The sequence below is a fragment of the Pteronotus mesoamericanus genome, unplaced genomic scaffold (assembly GCF_021234165.1).
Source record: "Pteronotus mesoamericanus isolate MK-2021 breed Mesoamerican mustached bat unplaced genomic scaffold, CSHL_Meso_final contig_173, whole genome shotgun sequence".
In the NCBI taxonomy this organism is placed as follows: Eukaryota; Metazoa; Chordata; class Mammalia; order Chiroptera; family Mormoopidae; genus Pteronotus; species Pteronotus mesoamericanus.
The window spans coordinates 13,159,916-13,178,883 of record NW_026555072.1 but is presented as its reverse complement, the minus strand read 5'-3'; the positions used below and the strand labels follow the sequence as shown (position 1 = coordinate 13,178,883).

Here is an 18,968-nt window from a genome sequence, read left to right as displayed (position 1 = left end):
TGCCAATACCATGCTGCTTTGATTAGTATAGCCTTGTCATAATGTTTGATATTAGGTAGCACAATACCTCCAACTTTATTCTTCTTTCTCAAGATTTGTCTATTCAGGATCTTCTCTGGTTCCATATAAGTTTTATAATTATTTTTTCTAGTTCTGTGAAAAATGCCATTGGTATTTTGATAAGGATTGCATTGACTCTGTATATTGCATTGGGTAGTATGGACGGTTTAACAGTGTTGATTCTTTCTGTTCATGAGCATAGTATATCCTCCCACTTATTGTATTTTCTTCAGTTTCTTCAGTGCCTTACAGTTTTCCAGGTACAGATCTTTTAACTCCTTGGTTAAATTTATTCCTAGGTATTTTATTCTTTTTTATTCAATTTTAAGTGGGATTGTTTTCTTAATTTTTCTTTCTGATAGTTCATTATTAGTGTATAAAGATGCGACCAATTTCTGAATGTTAATTTTGTATCCTGTTATTTTACTAAATTCATTTTTAATAGGCACAACTTGATTGAATGTCAAGGGAATTTTACTGAGTGAAAAAGTTAACTGCAGAAGTTTATATACTAGGTGATTCCATTAACTTAACATCAATCATGTTATAGATTATAGAAATGGAGAATAGATGAGCAGTTGTAATGTTTCAGGAATGAAGTAGTGGGAGAGGCAGGGAAGTATATAAAAGGTCAACTGCAGGGATGCTTGTTGTGATGAAACTCTCTTTATTTTCACTCCGTCAATATGAATATTCTAGGTTTTGTATTAGAGTATAGTCTTACAGGATGTTAACATGGACGATAACTGGGTAAAGGGTACATGGGATCTTGCTTTCATTACTTACAGCGGCATGTTTATAATTTTCTCACATATTTTCATATTGGATAGGGATTATGTCATATTACAATATGAGAATAGTCAAAAAGATAGAGACACACCATGTTTGGTATCTGTAATATACATTTTTTAAAGGTAAAATATGCATCATTTGTGTTTATGTGATTGCTAATAATCAAAGCTAAATAATCAGAGCGATAGCATTAGCATTTAGCAAAGACATTTTTTTCTTATGAGAGATAACTACTATGTCTCATGTTGATCTTAGTTAACATGTATCATGTATTTCAACATCAATAATAAAATGGTATTTGCAAAAATAATGTTTTTGAAATTAAATGTTGCTACTTAAGAATTGGAAAATGTCTTTAAGAACTCGGTGTTTAGTGACATTTAATGATGCATGCTGCTGCCTGCACATAAAGCATGCCCAGATCTCAGATCACTGTCATGAATGTTTACTAAATTATGTCGGCAGCTGAGCGTGATTTCACATTTTTTATAAAATTTCTTTTCTTATGTCAAATGGCCAATTTTTACAAGAATGAGTTCAGGTTCTAGTCACATAGATTTGTATTATGATTTATAGCATAAAGTAGGTGGACTTCTTGGGTAGTCACTGAAGTTACTGATTTTATTGTTAAAAAGAAAAACAAAGCTACAGGCCTTGTTATGCAAAGATGCCTGGATGCCTCTCCTTCAGAAAAATCTCTATAACCTGAAATTTAGTCCTACTTATACTACTAGAACATTTCTATGATGAAAATACACATTGAACTTATAAAAATATTATACAGGGTCTGGGCTTGTAAAATGGAACCTAAGGCATAGTGCCATTTCTCTTTTCTACCATTTTATGCACTTTTCTTCATTTTACAAATGCAGGTAAATATTTCTAACAAAGAGAGGACTTTTTAGGAATTATAAAGCGTAAGGCTTTTTAAAAAGGTAGCATGGTCGATGTATATATACATAGGTAGATAGAGAGAAAGGACTGTAGAGAAATAGGTAAATGGTGAGCAAGTGATAAACTTTTAATGGAACCTGGTTTTCCTTTAACAAAAGTTGGTAGAGTAAAATTTCCTACTTTCATTGAAACCTGATAACTACTGCTGACATTCATCATTTCCTCCCCTTCTCACAACTGATTTTCTTCCTTCCCATTTGATTAACAATATAGAGTCAAATCAGAGTCTAATTGTCTAGTTCTTGTGTTATATCGATCAGCCTAATTTTGTTTTCATCCATGTGCCTTGTGGTCCCTCCCATTGTATCAGAAAGCTCTGTGCTCTTATGGCCATCCCTCTGCCTGTTCGTTGAATCGCACACCTACTCAACTGTGTGGAGCTTTCCGGGAGTTCTCCTCTCTGTCTTCTCTATAATGATTCTTATTGGATTATTTCTATCAACATACACATGCAAGAAAAGCTCTTGATGTTAAAAGATATGCCTCTCTTTATCCCTTATCTGTGCCAGCTACTGTCCCCTTACTCTGATCCTTCTGTGTAGCAAAACAATTCGAAAGCTTCTCTGTACTTACTGCCTTCACTTCTTATATCATTATCTTTTGAATACAAGCAAATCTGGCTTTATTCCCCATCTGTCTACTAATACTGCTCTTTTTAAGTTAATCAATAACATAACATTGCCAGATCTAATCATCTATATGCTGTCCTCATCTTGCTCAACTCATGAGCTTGATGCAGCTGATCACTCACTGTTTTGGAAACAGTTGCCCTCGAGGGCTCGATTCTCCTTTGATTCTTTTTCCCTCTAGTAAGTTCTCATTCTCTTTTGCATGTATTTCCTCTGTTCCTCTCCCCCTGACTTCCTAGAGACCCAAAGCTTAGTCTTCTCTCCTCTTGTCATTTCCACACTTATTCCCAATGGAATTTCATTTAGTCACATGCAAACTTCCAACAACTAGTGAATTGATAGCCCCAGCCTTGGCCTCTCTTTAAATCCAGACTCTTATAGTCACATGTTATCTCAATATTCCCCCCACAGATGTCTAGGAGTCTTCTCAAACATACTTAGGTGCCCTCCTCATTGTATCACAGAGATCTTCCTGAATCACCCTGTATTAATTAATTTCCACATCCTTTTTAACGCTTTTAAACATTTATTTACTCAACAACTGTAAATACAGTATATTTTATTTATTGTTTTACTTCTATCCTCACTCTCCCAACATATTCTGGAATGCAGGGTGCAGGAAAGCAGGGGATTTATTTTCTTCACTATTTTATCCTCGCTGCTTATTACAGTGCATGGCACATAGTATTTTCAGTATGAATAAGTAAGAGGGTAAAATAGTGCAGAATTAATGTGTGCTGTACAAAATGGGATTATCTGGATGGAACTGGAGTAGTACCTTTGCCTTAGCAATAGCTTGATGTATGTATTATATTAGCTTCTTTTTTCATATGAAGAAAATCTCACTTAGAAATTTAATTAACTTTTTCAGTTTCACAGAACTAGTAAGTAATAGCATAGATTTAAACTTCTAAAATCCATGCTCTATATTTTATCATAGTGTATTCCTGCAGCTGAAGAGAGATTTTATACACACATACACACACACACTACTTAGTACAGTGCAGAGGACAAGGAAGACAGGGTAATTAATCAAAAAACTAAATTAGTGTTGACCTCTGGTCAAGATGCTGGTACAGGTAAACACGACTCACCTCCTTGCATAACTACATCAAAATTACAACTAAACTATAGAACAACCGTCATTCAGAACCATCAGAAATTGTGTATTGGCTGGTGTGGCTCAGTGGATTGAGTGCCGGCCTGTGAACCAAAGGGTTGCTGGTTCGATTCCAAGTCAGGGCACATGCCTGGGTTGTAGGCCAGGTACCCAGTGAGGGGGGCGCTGAGAGACAACCACACATCAATGTTTCTCTCCCTCTCTTTCTCCCTCCCTTTCTTTAAAAATAAATAAATGAAATCTTTAAAAAAAAAAAGAACCACTCTCCTTTCATCCCTCTGGCAAGAGGCAGGGATGATAAGAAATGTAATCTTTAAAAAGAACCATCAGAAATTGAGCTGAATGCAGGTCCAACAACAATAGAATTAAAGAAGAAAGCAACTACAGAATTAAAGAGGAAACCCTGGAGGGGCAGAGACATGGAATGGGCTTGTCCCGCATCCATGTGTGGCACATAAAAGGGGTCCCAGCCCCACAGCAGTCCCCCCAGCCTAGGGTTCCAGTGCCAGGAAGATAAATCTCCATAACTTCCGGCTGTAAAACCAGTGGGGATTGAGGCTGTGAAAGACTGAAACTTCTGGAGTCCCAGGCATTTTCTCTTAAATGGCCCAATACAGACTCACACAAACTCACTTCCTCTGAGCTCCAGCGCTGGGGCAGCAGATTGAAAGGCATCAGAGACATACAGGAAGGAACTGAATTGTCTGGCATCAGGGTGAGAGCTGGAGGACAGCTTTCTCTCAGACAGAAGTGCTGGCAAAAGCCATTACTCCTTTTCTGAGCCCTCCTCCCCACAGATCCACAAAGCCAGAAGAGAGGCAGGTGCCTTATCTGAGACTCCATCAACACTGCTCACACTCTTTGCCCTTCCCTGGTTATTCTGCAAAGCTCTGCCCCACCCATCTTTTAGGCACACCCAAGCTGTTTCCAGTTGCTGAGAATCAAATCAGCAATTTGGAATATAAGGAAGCAAAAGAACAACCAATCAGAACAGCAAGAAGAAAAAAGAATACAAAAAAATGAGGATAGTGTAAGGAGCATCTGGGACAACTTCAAATGTACCAACATTTGCATTATGGAGGTGCAAGAAGGAGAAGAGAGCAAGAAATTAAAAACCTATTTGAAAAAATAATGACAGAAAACTTCCATAACTTGGTGAAAGATATAGACATACAAGTCCAGGACATACAGAGAGCCCCAAACAAGATGAACCCAAAGAGGCACACACCAAGACACACCATAATTAAAATGCCAAAGGTTAAATACAAAGACAGAGTCTTAAAAGCAGTGAGAAAAAAGCAGTTAGTTACCTATAAAACAGCTCCCATAAGACTGTGAGCTGATTTCTTAAAAGAAACTTGCAGGCTAGAAGGGACTGGCAAGAAATATTCAGAGTAATGAAAAGGTAGAACCTACAGCCTAGATTATTGTATCCAGCAAAGCTGTCATTTAGAATGGAAGGGCAGATAAAGTGCTTCCCAGACAAGAAAAAAAACTAAAGGAGTTCATCACCACCAAGCCATTATTACATGAAATGTTAAAGGGTGCTCCTTAAGAAGAAGATAAAAAATATGAACAATAAAATGACAGTAAATACATATCTATCAACAGTTGAATCTAAACAAAATAAACAAACAAGCAGAACAGAAACAAAATCATATATCTATATCTATAGAAGAATGTTTCAATGGTTGCTAGATGGGAAGGGATCATGGACATGGGTGAGAAAGCTGAAGGGGTGAAGAAGTACAAGTTGGTAGTTACAGAATAGCCATGGGGATGTAAAGTACAGCATAGGGAACAGAGTAGCCAAAGAACATATATGCATGACTCATGGACATGGACAACATTGTGGGGATTGCCTGAGGGAGTGAGGGGGGCTGGGTAGATGAGGGCAAAGGGAGAAAAATTGAGACAACTGTAATAGTATAAACAATAAAATATATTTTTTAAAAAGGTATATTAGTTGTAGTAGTACTAGTAGTGTTAGTGGTAGTACTGGGCATAATCTTAAAATTCTCTGTGGGTAATTTTAATTGAAATTAGTATTACCTACTTGAAAAGAAAGTAATCAATTCCCTGACATTTCTTTTTTGAATTTTAGGTATTTTTTTTCTGTTTATAATGGAAAATTATATAGAATATTAGGGCTGGAAGAAGTATCAAGATATTCTATTCCAAATACTCATGCAAGCTCAAAACCGTTTCTTCTCTCACTATCATCAGTGGTTACACAGCATGTGCTTGATGGCATTTCATGACAGAAAACTCCATCTTTCACTTTGTCTCTGGTCACGATGCTCTGATAGTAGATTTTCAGTCATTTTGAGCCAGCAATAAAATGTTTACATTAAAATAAATATTTTCTTGAAATATTTTATTTTTGCTAATGTATTCTTAGATTTAAAAAAGCAAACATAAACCTTTAACTTACAAGTGCTTTAGTTCATAGTATAAAATTTACCTTAGCAATCATCTTTGTGTTGGATAACCCCAACATACACTTTAAAAACATTTTATGTCCTAAGCTGAACATTTGTTTTCTAAGAAACATGGGTTCGCATCTTTTCCCCAATTACCCATCTGAGTAAATGTGAACTTCCCTTAGTGCTTGCTTTTTCTACACTAGACCCTTTGGACACTGTGGATAACTTGTTATTTAAAACACAAACATTAGCTAGCTCTGTAAAAGATGGACGGGGTAAAGAAGCAACAGTCTCTAATTCTTCACAAAGAAAATTCAGTCCTTGGAATGCCCTTCATGATATTCAGTAGATGTGCACATTCATTCAGTGAGATACAGGCAGGAAGGGAAGAATGCTTCATCCCTAGCTTTTTCATGATCATAGCAGGCAAATGGCAATTACAGCCAAGTTTCTCTATGTGCCCTGTGTTTTGACATCCTGGAATTAGAATTAATATCAGCAAATTCAGTGGCATCCCATACATTGGCCTCCAAGATAACATGAAAGAAAGATAAGTTCTTACATTAGTTTATTAGGGCTGCACTAACAAAATATGAGACTGGGTGGTTTAAACAAATTTATATTTTCAAAATCCTGGAGACTAGAAGTCTAAGCTAAAGAGATTGGGAGGTTTAGTTTCTTCTGGGGTATCTCTTCTTGACTTGTAAATGGCTACCTTCTCACTATGTCCTCATATGGTATTTCCTTTGTGTGAGTGCATTCCTAGTATGTGCCTGTGTCCAAATATCTTCTTCTTACAAGGACACCAGTCAAATTGAGTTACAGCCTCACCCTAACAGTCTTATTTTAACTTAACCACTTCTTTAAAAGGCCCTATCTCCAAATATAGCTACATTCTGACATACTGGCAATTAGGGCTTCAAGATATGACTTAGGTGGGAGGGACAAAATTCAGCTCCATAGTATCTCTGAAGAACCACTGAATGGACTCTTCTCCAAACCACCACATTAGTGATTCTGTTCCATTTTTAGTCATAAGTTAAAGATTATTTTTAAATAAATTATTAAAATATTCAAGTAGAAAGTGAATAGATTTCAGGTGTAAAAATGGTTTTTGATGACTTATGTTTAAAAAAATCTTGTATTCTTATTTAAAATAAACCACTGTAACAAAAATAATGGCATGACCTAGGGTGGTAGTATCTTCCTTAGTATCTCTTTGATTGCCTGACATGGGCCATTTCTAATGCCATGCTAAATATTAAAAGTTATGCTGTGTGGAGCAGTAATATAATAGCAGTAAAGTGATTAAAAACGAATCTCCCTGGATGAAATACTTTCATTACTAAAATGAGGATGATATTAACTTTCTTGAGAAGATTTTTCCCTAAGAAGGCAGGAAACCTCATAGCCATTAAAACATTGTACAATTTTTGTATACCACGTAGGATATCAATGCATAGATATTTCTAACAACTTTAATCAAAATAGCAATTTTAAAAGACAATGAAGTAAATTTGAATGCTAAGTCTAACTAGGCCATAAGAGATTTCAAAAGCAAAACTAATAATAATAGTTCAAGGAAAGTCACCCTTTCTAATATTTATTGATACTAAACATGAAGTATTGTCAGGGTTTCAAAGATTCTATAACGTACACCTCTCATAAAATATATAAATATGTAAAACAAAATGTATGTATTTTCTCCAGATGCTTATTGGGTTTTTGAACATCAGCAATGATAACTACAATATTGAAAAGCTAATACATCTGTAATTGGTTTTTATAGTTATTATATGGAAATGGAATAAAACAGAAAGCAATAAGCTCAGAAAATGTTTTGAGTTTAGAATATCTTTTTTCAGATTATTTAATCTAATGAATATAGTAATCATCATACTAGCTAGATTGCCCAGTTAGAAGATAAAAGCAACTGATGTATTTTTTCCCAGCTTCCTGCTAAACACTTAGGAAGATGCTGGAAAAAACCTCTAGTAACACTGAAAACTAACACTGGCACCTTAAATAATACTCAAATGAGAGAAATAAAATAAAGGCCATAGTCTTGTTCTTGGATAAATCATGAATGGAAAAAAAATGTCAATTATCCCTAAAGTATAAATGTAGGGTGATCTCTCTAGAAGTACTATTTCCCATGTCATCCACTTTCTGAAGCTACGTTCATTCCAAATTTAGAAAAATTCTTTTAAAAAATGAGCTGATGGACAAGGCAGTTAGTCCTATTAGAAACTGAAGCACCTATAATGAAAACGATGTGGTACTTGCACAAGAAGAGAAAGACCAAAGAAATCTAGGGAATCCAAGACCAAAATACATACAGAAACTCCATGAAGGCAGCATTTCAAATCAGCTAACTTTTAAATAAGTAGCTTTTGGATAAGTAGCCTCCTATAGAAAATTCACAACATTCAATACATTCTTCATTCCATACATATGGATAAATTACATATTGATTGGATATTTAACTATAAAAATGAAAGCATATAGGTATTTAAAAAAATGGGTAGATTCTTTATAAGATAGAAGTGAGGACAGCCCTGACCGGTATGGCTCAGTGGGTTGGGCATTGTCCTGCGAAACCAAAGGTCACCAGTTCAATTTCCAGTCCAGGCACATGCGTGGGTTGCAGGTTCAGTCCTCGGTCAGGGCACATGCAAGAGGCAAGCAGTTGATGTTTGTCTGTCATGTTGATGTTTCTCTCTTTCTCCCCTTCCTCCCCCTCTCTTAAAAAACAAAATAAAAGTAAGAGCAGCTTTCCTGTCTCTACTCAAAGTGTTGCAAAGGACAATGGGAGAATCACAGGAAATAAAATTCAGTGGTGAGACAAAATGACTTTGATAAATTCTCAAAGTTTTTTTTTCAATGTTAAATTTCAGTGATTTCTTATAAGTTAACATCACAATGATTCTTACTATTCAAGCAAATAACAATAAAGAAACTTATAGTGAATTCAGTAGTGAATAGTTCTTTCTAGTCTGGTAAATACTTACAGTCCCAGATAGGCTACTACATTGTTAAGTAAATAGGCTTATGTGTCTTAGCATTATCTTTCCACACTTTCAACTCAGACGACATAACAAAGCATGGTGCTCACAATGAATTTCCCTTTTTTGTGTTTGTCTTGACTTCTTAGACCACCAAATGTTTAGGTTTATTTTCAGTCATAATATAATATAATTTTAGTGATAATAGAATTTGGTAATGGTAAGTGACCATTTCTAAACTTCATTTCCTTGGGAATGCATGATGGTTTAGTTGACTCAGCTCTTGCTGTTTTTATTCTATTCCAGCTCTTGCTGTTTTAATTCATTTGAATCAGTGATTCACTAAAAATATAGAGTTCATAATGACCAAGCTGAAGATAAGTCATTGTTTAGATTGCTTAGCAAACAATACAGTCTTTCATTGGGACTTTGGGCAGGTCAACCAGATTGTCTCAACTCCCCTATCTCTCAAACAAGAGACATAATAGCACTTAATTTACAGTGATTTTCTGAGAATGAAATGAGATATGCGTGAAAAATACTTAGCATGAAGCCTGGCATATAGTCAGTACTCAATAAATACTAATAATTATTATACACTATAATAAACTTTACAATATTTTCATTTCCTGAAGGAATAAAATTTAAAATTTGAAAACTTGTAAGAATTTTGAGTTAGGATGTTTTCCACAGGGGCAATTTTCTATTTCCTTTCTTGATGTTCTTAATAGTTTAGTACAGTGTTCTCCTCTGAAATGAAATGGCTGTGAGTATTGTCGATCTTATAACAAAGAATTTTTAAAAAACAAAATGTGGTCAATACCCCTTATTTTCTTGTAAAAAAAATAGTGTTACTCCTCAAAATAAAGGAAGACACGCCTCACTTGGAAGCCCTCATTGTTACAAATGGACAGAAGCTCACCACTCTTCCAACCTCTTAATATTTGTCCAACAGGCAGGGTTTGTTTTCAGAGCATGGTCCCATGACAATCTGCTTCTGTATCCCATTAGATGCTACTTAAGTATGCAGCTTCCTGGGCCACAGCCCAGACCGAAGAAATCAGAATTTCTAAACATGGGGCTCGGCACACTCCGTATCCGATCAATTTCCCAGGTGGTTCTTGTGCAAAGTAAAGATTCAAAAATTCTAATGTTCATTAGAACACAGCAAAATGCTGTCAGTTTTTTTTTGTCTTCTGGTTTTTACAACTTGGAGCGGATGCCCCTCTCTTTCACAATTAAGCTTTGGTTTCTCTCATGGCATCAGTTAAATAAATGAACAGTCTATGGTAGCACTTTGGGGGCTCCAAGCAGAAACTTGGCGTGTTATGGTCTAGGAAGGAAATACACAAGGAATTAAAGAATCAAAATGGCTATACTTTTGTCTTTTGCAAAATGTAGTGACTTGAAAATACTTACTGGTTTTATGGTTCTTCTGTCACTCAGGAGAACCCAAGCTATCAGTCTTAACTTTCCCTCCACCCACCAGCGTCTTCTGGAGAACCTTCTTGCCTCTGGATAAAATGTACTTTTTAAAGAGTTGATGCCACCCTGACCAGTGTGGCTCAGTAGTTTCGGCATCATCCTGCGAACTGAGAGGTTGCTGGTTCTATCCCCAGATAGGGCATATTCCTAGGTTGTGGGTTCAATCCCCAGTTGGATTGCATGTGAGAGGAAACTGATCAATGTTTCTCTCTCATATTAATGTTTCCTTCCCTCCTCCTCCCTTCCCCTTGAGGAAAATTAATGATGAAGCCAGTAAAGTGCACTTACACTTTTGTATAATGTATTTTTTTCCAAAGTGGTCCTGAAAAATCACTTATCAGTAAAGGAATTAGGTGATTACTTTCTGGTGTTCAAACTATATTCTGAAAATTTGTACCACATTATAAATTATTTTTGTGTTTTTTCCAGGAGTAGCAGTGCCTCCTAGAGAGATTATTTATATTCCAGTGCATTTTACTCCCAGAGTTATAAAATTAAAGAAAACAATGCTCGTTGTTCAAATGATGAGGGCAAATGGAAAAAAGTGGCCTATTGACAATTTTGATGAATTGAGCACAGAGATGAAAAGGTAACGTTCAAATAAGGATATTGATTTCATTTCGCGTCTGGCACTGATACGATCGGTTTCTTTTATATGTTGATGCAATGCAAAGTTCATGATTTTATATTCTCGAACATGCTGAAATGTGTATGTTCAGGGGAGGAAAATACATGGTATGGTATATATCATTGCTGATTTGAAGTTCAGAGTGATGATCAAGTCAATCTTAAGAATCATATCAATGAATAAGAGTCAGGGACATGCAAAGGGCCTCCTTTTTGACTGGGAAGATAGTTACTGCTGCTAAAACAATAAATAATCTGTATCTAGAGAACGACCTAAAACAGCTTGTCTGGGCAAAGTATAGGGCTTGTGATGCTGGCATTCACCAGACGATGGCACTGTGCCAGATGGCTACGCCATCCTCACGAACGTCTCCTGTGACTAGGGGATGCTGTTTTAGTGCCCGAATGCAGCTTACTCATGCCTTCTTTGCTTCGCTGGAATTTCAGCAAACTCCAGTAATGATGCAAAATTTAAATGTTTACTCTGCTTTTATAGTTTCATTAAATAATGGTCTCGAAATCTTCATTAAAAAGAAATTCTTCCTTTGCCCTACCTGCACATATTTCTTCTGTGCATTGGAAAAGAAATCTCTCCTTTGGGCCCATTCAGCCGTACTTTTCAACATTACTGCAGTCAAGACTGCTGACGGGATTGTGGGCCACAGCATAAAATGAAAATGAGGGGGCCTTGTGCATTAGTAATTTTAAGACAGTTACTGTGGTGCATTGAACAAGCATGGAGCAATTCTAAGTGCATAGTGTTTGTGTGGTAGCACAGGTCATGTGCCCACAGAGCTGGTCCTGCCTGCCATGACTTACGTTTCATTTTTCACAATGAAACATAAGTCATGTTTCAACAGTGATCAGCACCATTTTCCTAGAATTGTTGTCCTCCTGATTGTGTATAATGAACTTAAAGTATTTTGAGAAAATGCCCTCTTTCTTTTTAACTGGCATGCCACAGAAGTAAATTACTCAACACTTTCTGAAGCCTTATACTTAATTTAATGGCACCTTTTTTTGTGCTTTGCCTGCCCAATTTAGATTATAATCCATGGGAACTGTATTAGTTCTGATTCACATTTTATTCACATCGGTACCAAGCTTTAAATGCATGGGGAAAAGTTTTTCAGTTTTACCATACATCTCATAAAGGTTGCATTCCATTTTTGTTTGTGATCATTTCCCAGGGTTTGCTTTAAAATGTTTATAAAATCAACATTTGCCAAAAATGTCTTATATTTCATATTTAGCTTCTCTATGCCAAAGTTTAAATTCACGAGTTTTGTTCAAAAGCCATTGGTTCGTAGATCATATGCTCTTTTATACGAATATTGACGGTATTTATGTTTTTTGTTCACTCTTGTTTTAATTTCTAATTAGACTTATGGAAGTAGAGAGTGGAGAAATCCAAGCAATACGATGGATATACCCTATTATTGGACTCCCGGAGGCAAAACATGAAGAATTCGTTCCTGGTAGGTATATTTTAGTGTCAGAAAACACCAGGATTTGGAGGTACCTTAGAGGCTGTTTAGTCCCACCTTTACTTGGTACAAGTAAGAAAATTGAGGTCCAGAGATAGTAAGTTGTGAAGTAGCCAGCCCTCTTGGAGGGAGTTCTAGGACTGAATCTGGTTTTCTAACAAGGAGCCCAGTGATCTTTCCACAAAACCACACCGTTTCCTGGTGCACTCCCTGTCCACCAGTTGGCTAATATCAAAATAGCATTAACTTCAGGCCCCTTTATCTCACGTTTCTGTGAGGCGCTCCAAGCCCTACATTAGATTTGTGAGAGTCCCAGGTACTTTGGTTCTCCCATCACATTTGATCACCATATTCCAGCTTCTGTGTAACTCAGTTTCTATCCAAGAACTATCCTATGTCTCTTTTCTTGGTTGTCTCAGACACCAGCTTTTATGATGTTCTCCAAAAAGTAGTCAGAATGTACTAAACTTCTCAAAAAGATTTGTTTGCTGAAGGAATAAACCACAGCCTAAAATCGCTACTCTTAAAATGCCTTTCTTTTCCTCGATGACTCCTTTTTTTTTTTTTACCTCCACATGCTCTAGACTTTTGTCAAGCTTCTGTTTGTTGTCTTCCCTCTTCCTGCTTCTTTCACATTCCTTGCTTTTCCCACTTTCTTCTGATGATCAGCTTAAGAAACCCATCCTTAGTTAGCCATAAAATGAAATTCAGTATCCCATCCTCTTGCCAGGTTCTAGGCCTAGTTCTCCGTGACTAAGAAACACTGAATTGCTGTGCACAGCAAAGGGATACTTATTTTGGATGTCCCCCTTGAGCAACTCGGATGAGCTGAAAAAAAGTCCTTGAAATTTGAATTTTCCTTCTCCCTCCATTACCAATCTTTGCTAGTGAAAAAGTCCTTTACTGACATAAATGATGTGACCACACTTTGAAAGAAGAGTACATAAGTTTTCCTTGTAAATAACACCATTTCCCCTAATAATACACTAGAAGACAGGCCAAGATTACATATTTCCCTATGGAGTTTCATTTTAACTGGAATGAAAAACCCACATATCTAGCAGTACCTTTGACAATAAATGTCATTTGTTTTATTTGAAGTATTTTTACTTTGGAGTTAAAAAATTATCAACATATATAAATATTTTAAATATACCGAATTATCTTCAGAATGCTTCACAAACAAGTCAAAATGTTTCTTTCTTTCTAGAAGATAGCTGTCTGTATACTTTCTAGGGAGCTGGACAGTTTAAAATTTGTAGTGCAGTCATCTGATCAACCTGATGTAATAAAGCCTAGACATTACTCTGTTGCAGTCCTGTGTTGCTTGTATCTGTGTAGACACAGTTTTGTTTTAACCACGTTAAAGATTGAAAGCTGTTTTTCAGTCTAAACCAAAGCTTATGAGAACATAAACATAATTTCTGTACATTTTCCTTCAAAGAAAATTAAACGTGCTCCAGGCACATAAAAGTACTTTCCATCCAGTCATATCTCTTGGTTATTATTCTATTTTTAAATTAAATGTGAGTTCTGTAAATAGCTTTTGTTGCATTAGCCCAACCTATTAGGAACATCAGTGTTCTGAAACAGATTGTGTACTACCTATTAAATCATTTTTACAGAAGTCTAAAACCTATTCTAGTAATTATTTTTATCTACAAATGCCCTGGAGAAACAAATAGGTACAATTTTATAAATACATATTATTTACTTTCTGTATAGTCCATTGTTCATTCCTAAGAACACATTAAAGTATTGCTTTCCCAACTCAACAGTATGACTTTCAATATTTATTGTTTCTTTTCTTTTTTTATGTATCCATTGCCCAGGTTACTCTCAAACTCAGGGTACTTTTGTCATTTTGTTGTATTTTACTCTCTCTGTGCATTCTTATCTGCTCTTGTCCACTGGGGCAGATAATTGGAAAAGGACTCCACTACCAGTCACAGTGGAATGTGAATCCACTGTGATTGCGTGATCCTTACTATTGTCAGGGCACTAATTTCCTCGGATTTATAGGACAAGACCAGTGACATGATACTAATTATAACTTTGATCACACTAATTTCCAACTTAATGCTTTAAGACTGAAGTGAAGGATAACCAGAAAAGCTTGTACATTTTCTTCAACCATTTCAACCCTCTCAATTTACATCTAACTTTGTACCCTTCTTATACATTTCACATTTATTGAGTCCACAATGTTGACTTTCAGCTTGTAAAATATAGAATTAAAAATAAATTTATTTTAAACATTTTAATACTATAAATGTCATGTGTCTACTGAAAACACAAAAATCTGAGGACATTAACCAATTTTGCAGTGTAGGTGAATATATTATTATTGATGCCACAAAAAAAGTATAGAATAATACATTTCAAAGCTTTTTTAATATTATGGTTCCCTTTTTATCCCTTATATTCAATTTATGCCCTGTGTTGACCTAAAGTGAAAAAAAATAGCATTTAATATATTTTGGAGAAATAATATTCTCATCGATGTAGACCCTAGCATGCATGGCCCCATAATATAATATAGGGCTAATGCCAAAGGAATACATTAATGCTCCTTTATATAATTAGTATTTTTACACAAAAACAATATTTTGGTTTCTCACAAGGTCACTGACAACAACTTCTGTACTTGATGTAAGAAAATACTGGAATTTAATATATACATAAATATATAAAGTTTTTATGCAATACAATAAATTAATAGTCACATTTTAATATTAATTTTAAATAATTTCTAACAATTATATTTTTAACTGTTAATTATGTATTTTCTAAATTTAAAAGCAATTCGCAAGTGAAAATCAAAATATTTTATTGAAATATTTTTAAAAGGAATTTTAAGGTGCATGTAAATAATATAATAGGAAATACTTTAAAACTTGTTACAAAATAAATATTACAGAACTTATTTTAAATTATTTTAATGTATTTTCTATAGTACAATTATATAAATGGAGTTTGATATTTACCACACAGAACACATAGATAGCTGAAAAATTCACATTTTCATGACTACCCTCTGAATCATTGATATAACTAGGTCAGCTTTCAAATCAGATTTCTATACCCTAGTACAATCTCCTGTTACCTAATTTATATCTTCTAGATTTATCTCTTGTCATGCTATTTTTACATATTAATATTCATATTTTATTATACAATGTCAATATATATAGATACTGTGAGTGTGAGAATGTGTGCTTGTGTATGAATGCCAAAAACAATATCAGGTAAAAGCATTCCAAAGAAACCTTTTTTTATGACACAATTTAATAATTTATTTTGTTCTAGTTCAAGAATGATCATATAACCTAATAGTCCAATTAACTGGAAGCTTTTCTTTCTCGTAGTTGTCGTAGAGTGTCCCGCCAGGAAACAGATAGAAAAGAACCTGGAAGTCTCACTGACTGGTGATTTTTTTGGAGAGCATCCTATCATATATGTATCAGATTTTGTCGTGATTCCAAAAAGTCGTTCATACTCATCTTATGAAGATATTGATGGTAAGAGAACCACAGTCATGCATATGATACATAATGATAAATAAAACCTCACTTTCCTTAAATTGGAGGTTGCTGATTAGTGAGTTACATGAAAACCCATGACCATTTATTTTTCATTTACAATGTAGCATTAAAATAGTGTTCAAGTGTTCAGTCATATTTGTTTTCTTCAGAGTAATTATTTCCAAAATGATGATAATTATAGTTGTTAATAGCTTTGTAAGACTACACTGTTATTACAAGATTTATCATGAGTTAACCTATGAAACAGGTAACATGACTATTTTTATTTTACAAGTGAGGAAATGTAAGTAATGATTTGTACAGGGTCATACTACACAGCAGTGGAAGGCATGGTATATAAATCCAGGTGGGACTATTTTGTAAAACATTTTTTTAAATTTGAAATAACTTTAGATTTAAAACCTAGATGTGAAGTAGTAGGTTCTGAACTATTTGTATTGTGATCAGTCCTAACCTAATTGCCTTCCCTTCCGAAGCCCTGTAGTTACCAAACAAATTTACAAAGGCAAAGCTTTCTAAGAGGTTTCCTAACAAAATATAATGCCTGGTACAGAATGGCCAATCAGTAAGCAAGAGTTGTTTCTACTTTCCTTTATGATTGCATGCTGTTCTATTTTATTGGGATGGCCAAAAAGTTCATTGTTTTTTCCATAAGATGGCTCTAGTAGCACTTAGTTGTCTTTAACTTCATTTGAAACAATTTTGTTAGATTGTATTGTGACAGCTGTCATATCAGGGTGCATATAAAAAAACTTATCAAAATTGGTGAATTTTTGAGTGTCATTTTAATATTGAAGATGGAAGAAAATAAGTGACATTTTCAGCCTATTATGCTTTATTGTTTCAAGAAAGGTAAAAATGCAACTGAAATGCAAAAAAGGAATTGTGCAGTGTATGGAGGAGGTGCTGTGACTGATTGAATGTGTCAAAAGTGGTCTGTGAAGTTTCTTGCTGGATATCTCTGACTGGGCACTGCTCCATGTTCATTCATGTAGACCACTTGACGTTGATAGTGATCAAATCGAGATATTAATTGAGAACAATCAACATTCTATCACATGGGAGATAGCCAACATATTCTAGAAATCCAAATCAACAAAGTTATTGGTGAAAATGAAAAATGTGTCTTTTATTTTATGGAAAATACTAAACAGACTTTTTGGCCAACTCAATACTTCCTACCCCGTTTGATCCTGTTTTTCTTTCTTTTCAGTAGTAGTGTTTACCTATTGTTTTCTGAGTAAGATATTACCTTGAAACTTATAAAATTACCACTATTCATCCATTTTTGAACCACAGAAATGTGTTTCATATGAAATCACTGATAGTTGATCTTTTTATCTACAAAAATGTCTTTTCACATGATGCAGTCTATATAAAATATTCCAGAATTAGCCTTCACCATTAGCCCCCTACTATCTATCTTTCCAACCTTATTTTTCTAGCTTGTTAACCTGTTACTCAACCGAGTGGGAGGGACCACTTGCTACTTTTGTACAATTACCACCTACTTTCCCAGAGTGGTGAATGTCTGTGAAATAGCCTGCCCAGCCCCTCTTACCAACTTCCACTCCTTTCTTGTGGAAACTACTCCTACTAGCCATATAATCCTTACAATATTTCAGTCATATAGTCTTCCCCTGCTCACAGGAGGCATCTAATGGAGGTTGGCCTTGTGAGTTTTCCCTCTCCCCCAAAACTTTTGTAGTCAGAACACAGAAAGTCTGTTTCTCTTCATTTTGCTGGTGCCACAATAAGTAAGGCTGTGGAGTATTTTTTCTCTCTCTGCATATCTGTTTTTCTCTTCCCTTTTCAGGCCTACTTTCTCTGCCTACATGTGGCTCAGTCATGATCAATCAGTCCTTTCTTTTATTTCATGACACCCTCAGTAACTTCCAAAACATCATTCAAAGTAGGGTTGTGTTATTTGCAAACAAGCATTCTTAAAGTAAATATAGAAGAGCGTCTGGAAATAGTCAATATTTTTTAAATGGATTACAAAAATGTCAATAATCTTTCCATATACAATCTTGCTGTAAGATTTGGGAACTGACTGTGGGAGCCGGGGGTGGGGCCAGATGGGCACAGGGGACAAAGAGGGAAAACTTGAGACAGCTGTAATAGAATAAACATGATTTAAAAATAAAATTAAAAAACAAAAAAAGATTTGGAAGGCAGTATTTTAAAAACTGGAGATAGGCTTATGCAATGAGTATTTATAAATGTCCAGTGTATTTCATAAAATCTTTGGAATTATAAAACAATTAGTTCACACTAATGTTTTTTTTTTTAGTCATTGACTAGTTATTGATTTTGTAAGCTATGTGAGATAAGGAGATACTAATCCTATTATTAGGTTGCATAATGAGATTTTAAATTTTTAATTATGTTAATTTATTATTTCTTTTTCTCTTTGAATTTTAGTTTTATAATTGCAGAAATGACAACTTAATCATAGACCCCTTAAATTTATTGTAAAAATGAAATAAATTCAAATGAGAAGGGAATTTTCTATTACAAGCCTATTCAATTACTCCTTAAAAAATTGTCTTTTAATAATGAAATCAGGCTAATGCAAACAATTTTCATTTATCTCAAAAGACATCATTATAAGTTAGATACAGATTTTGCTTTAGTGAATCATGTAGTAGCCTTGGAGGAATGTGGGAAATGTGATCTTTAAATAAATGATTCCCTGTTGGCTTTGTTTTCTTTAACCAGTAACCAATACTGAAATAGAATTCTGATTATTTATGCAGATCATGGATAAAAATATTAATGTAGATTAACATGAGTTTAAATATGTAACACAGCTGCCAATTTATAGTGATAATTTTT

General features: G+C 34.9%; 1 protein-coding gene across 1 annotated transcript in view; it reads left to right on the top strand.

Annotated features, from left to right (window-relative positions):
- CFAP47 (cilia and flagella associated protein 47) overlaps positions 1 to 18,968 on the top strand; it is a 332,513-nt gene that overhangs the window by 288,629 nt on the left and 24,916 nt on the right. The window contains exons 58-60 of the mRNA XM_054566336.1: positions 10,901 to 11,060; positions 12,482 to 12,576; positions 15,954 to 16,106. Of these exons, the coding sequence (XP_054422311.1) occupies positions 10,901 to 11,060; positions 12,482 to 12,576; positions 15,954 to 16,106 (408 nt within the window). The remainder of the gene's footprint in view (positions 1 to 10,900; positions 11,061 to 12,481; positions 12,577 to 15,953; positions 16,107 to 18,968) is intronic.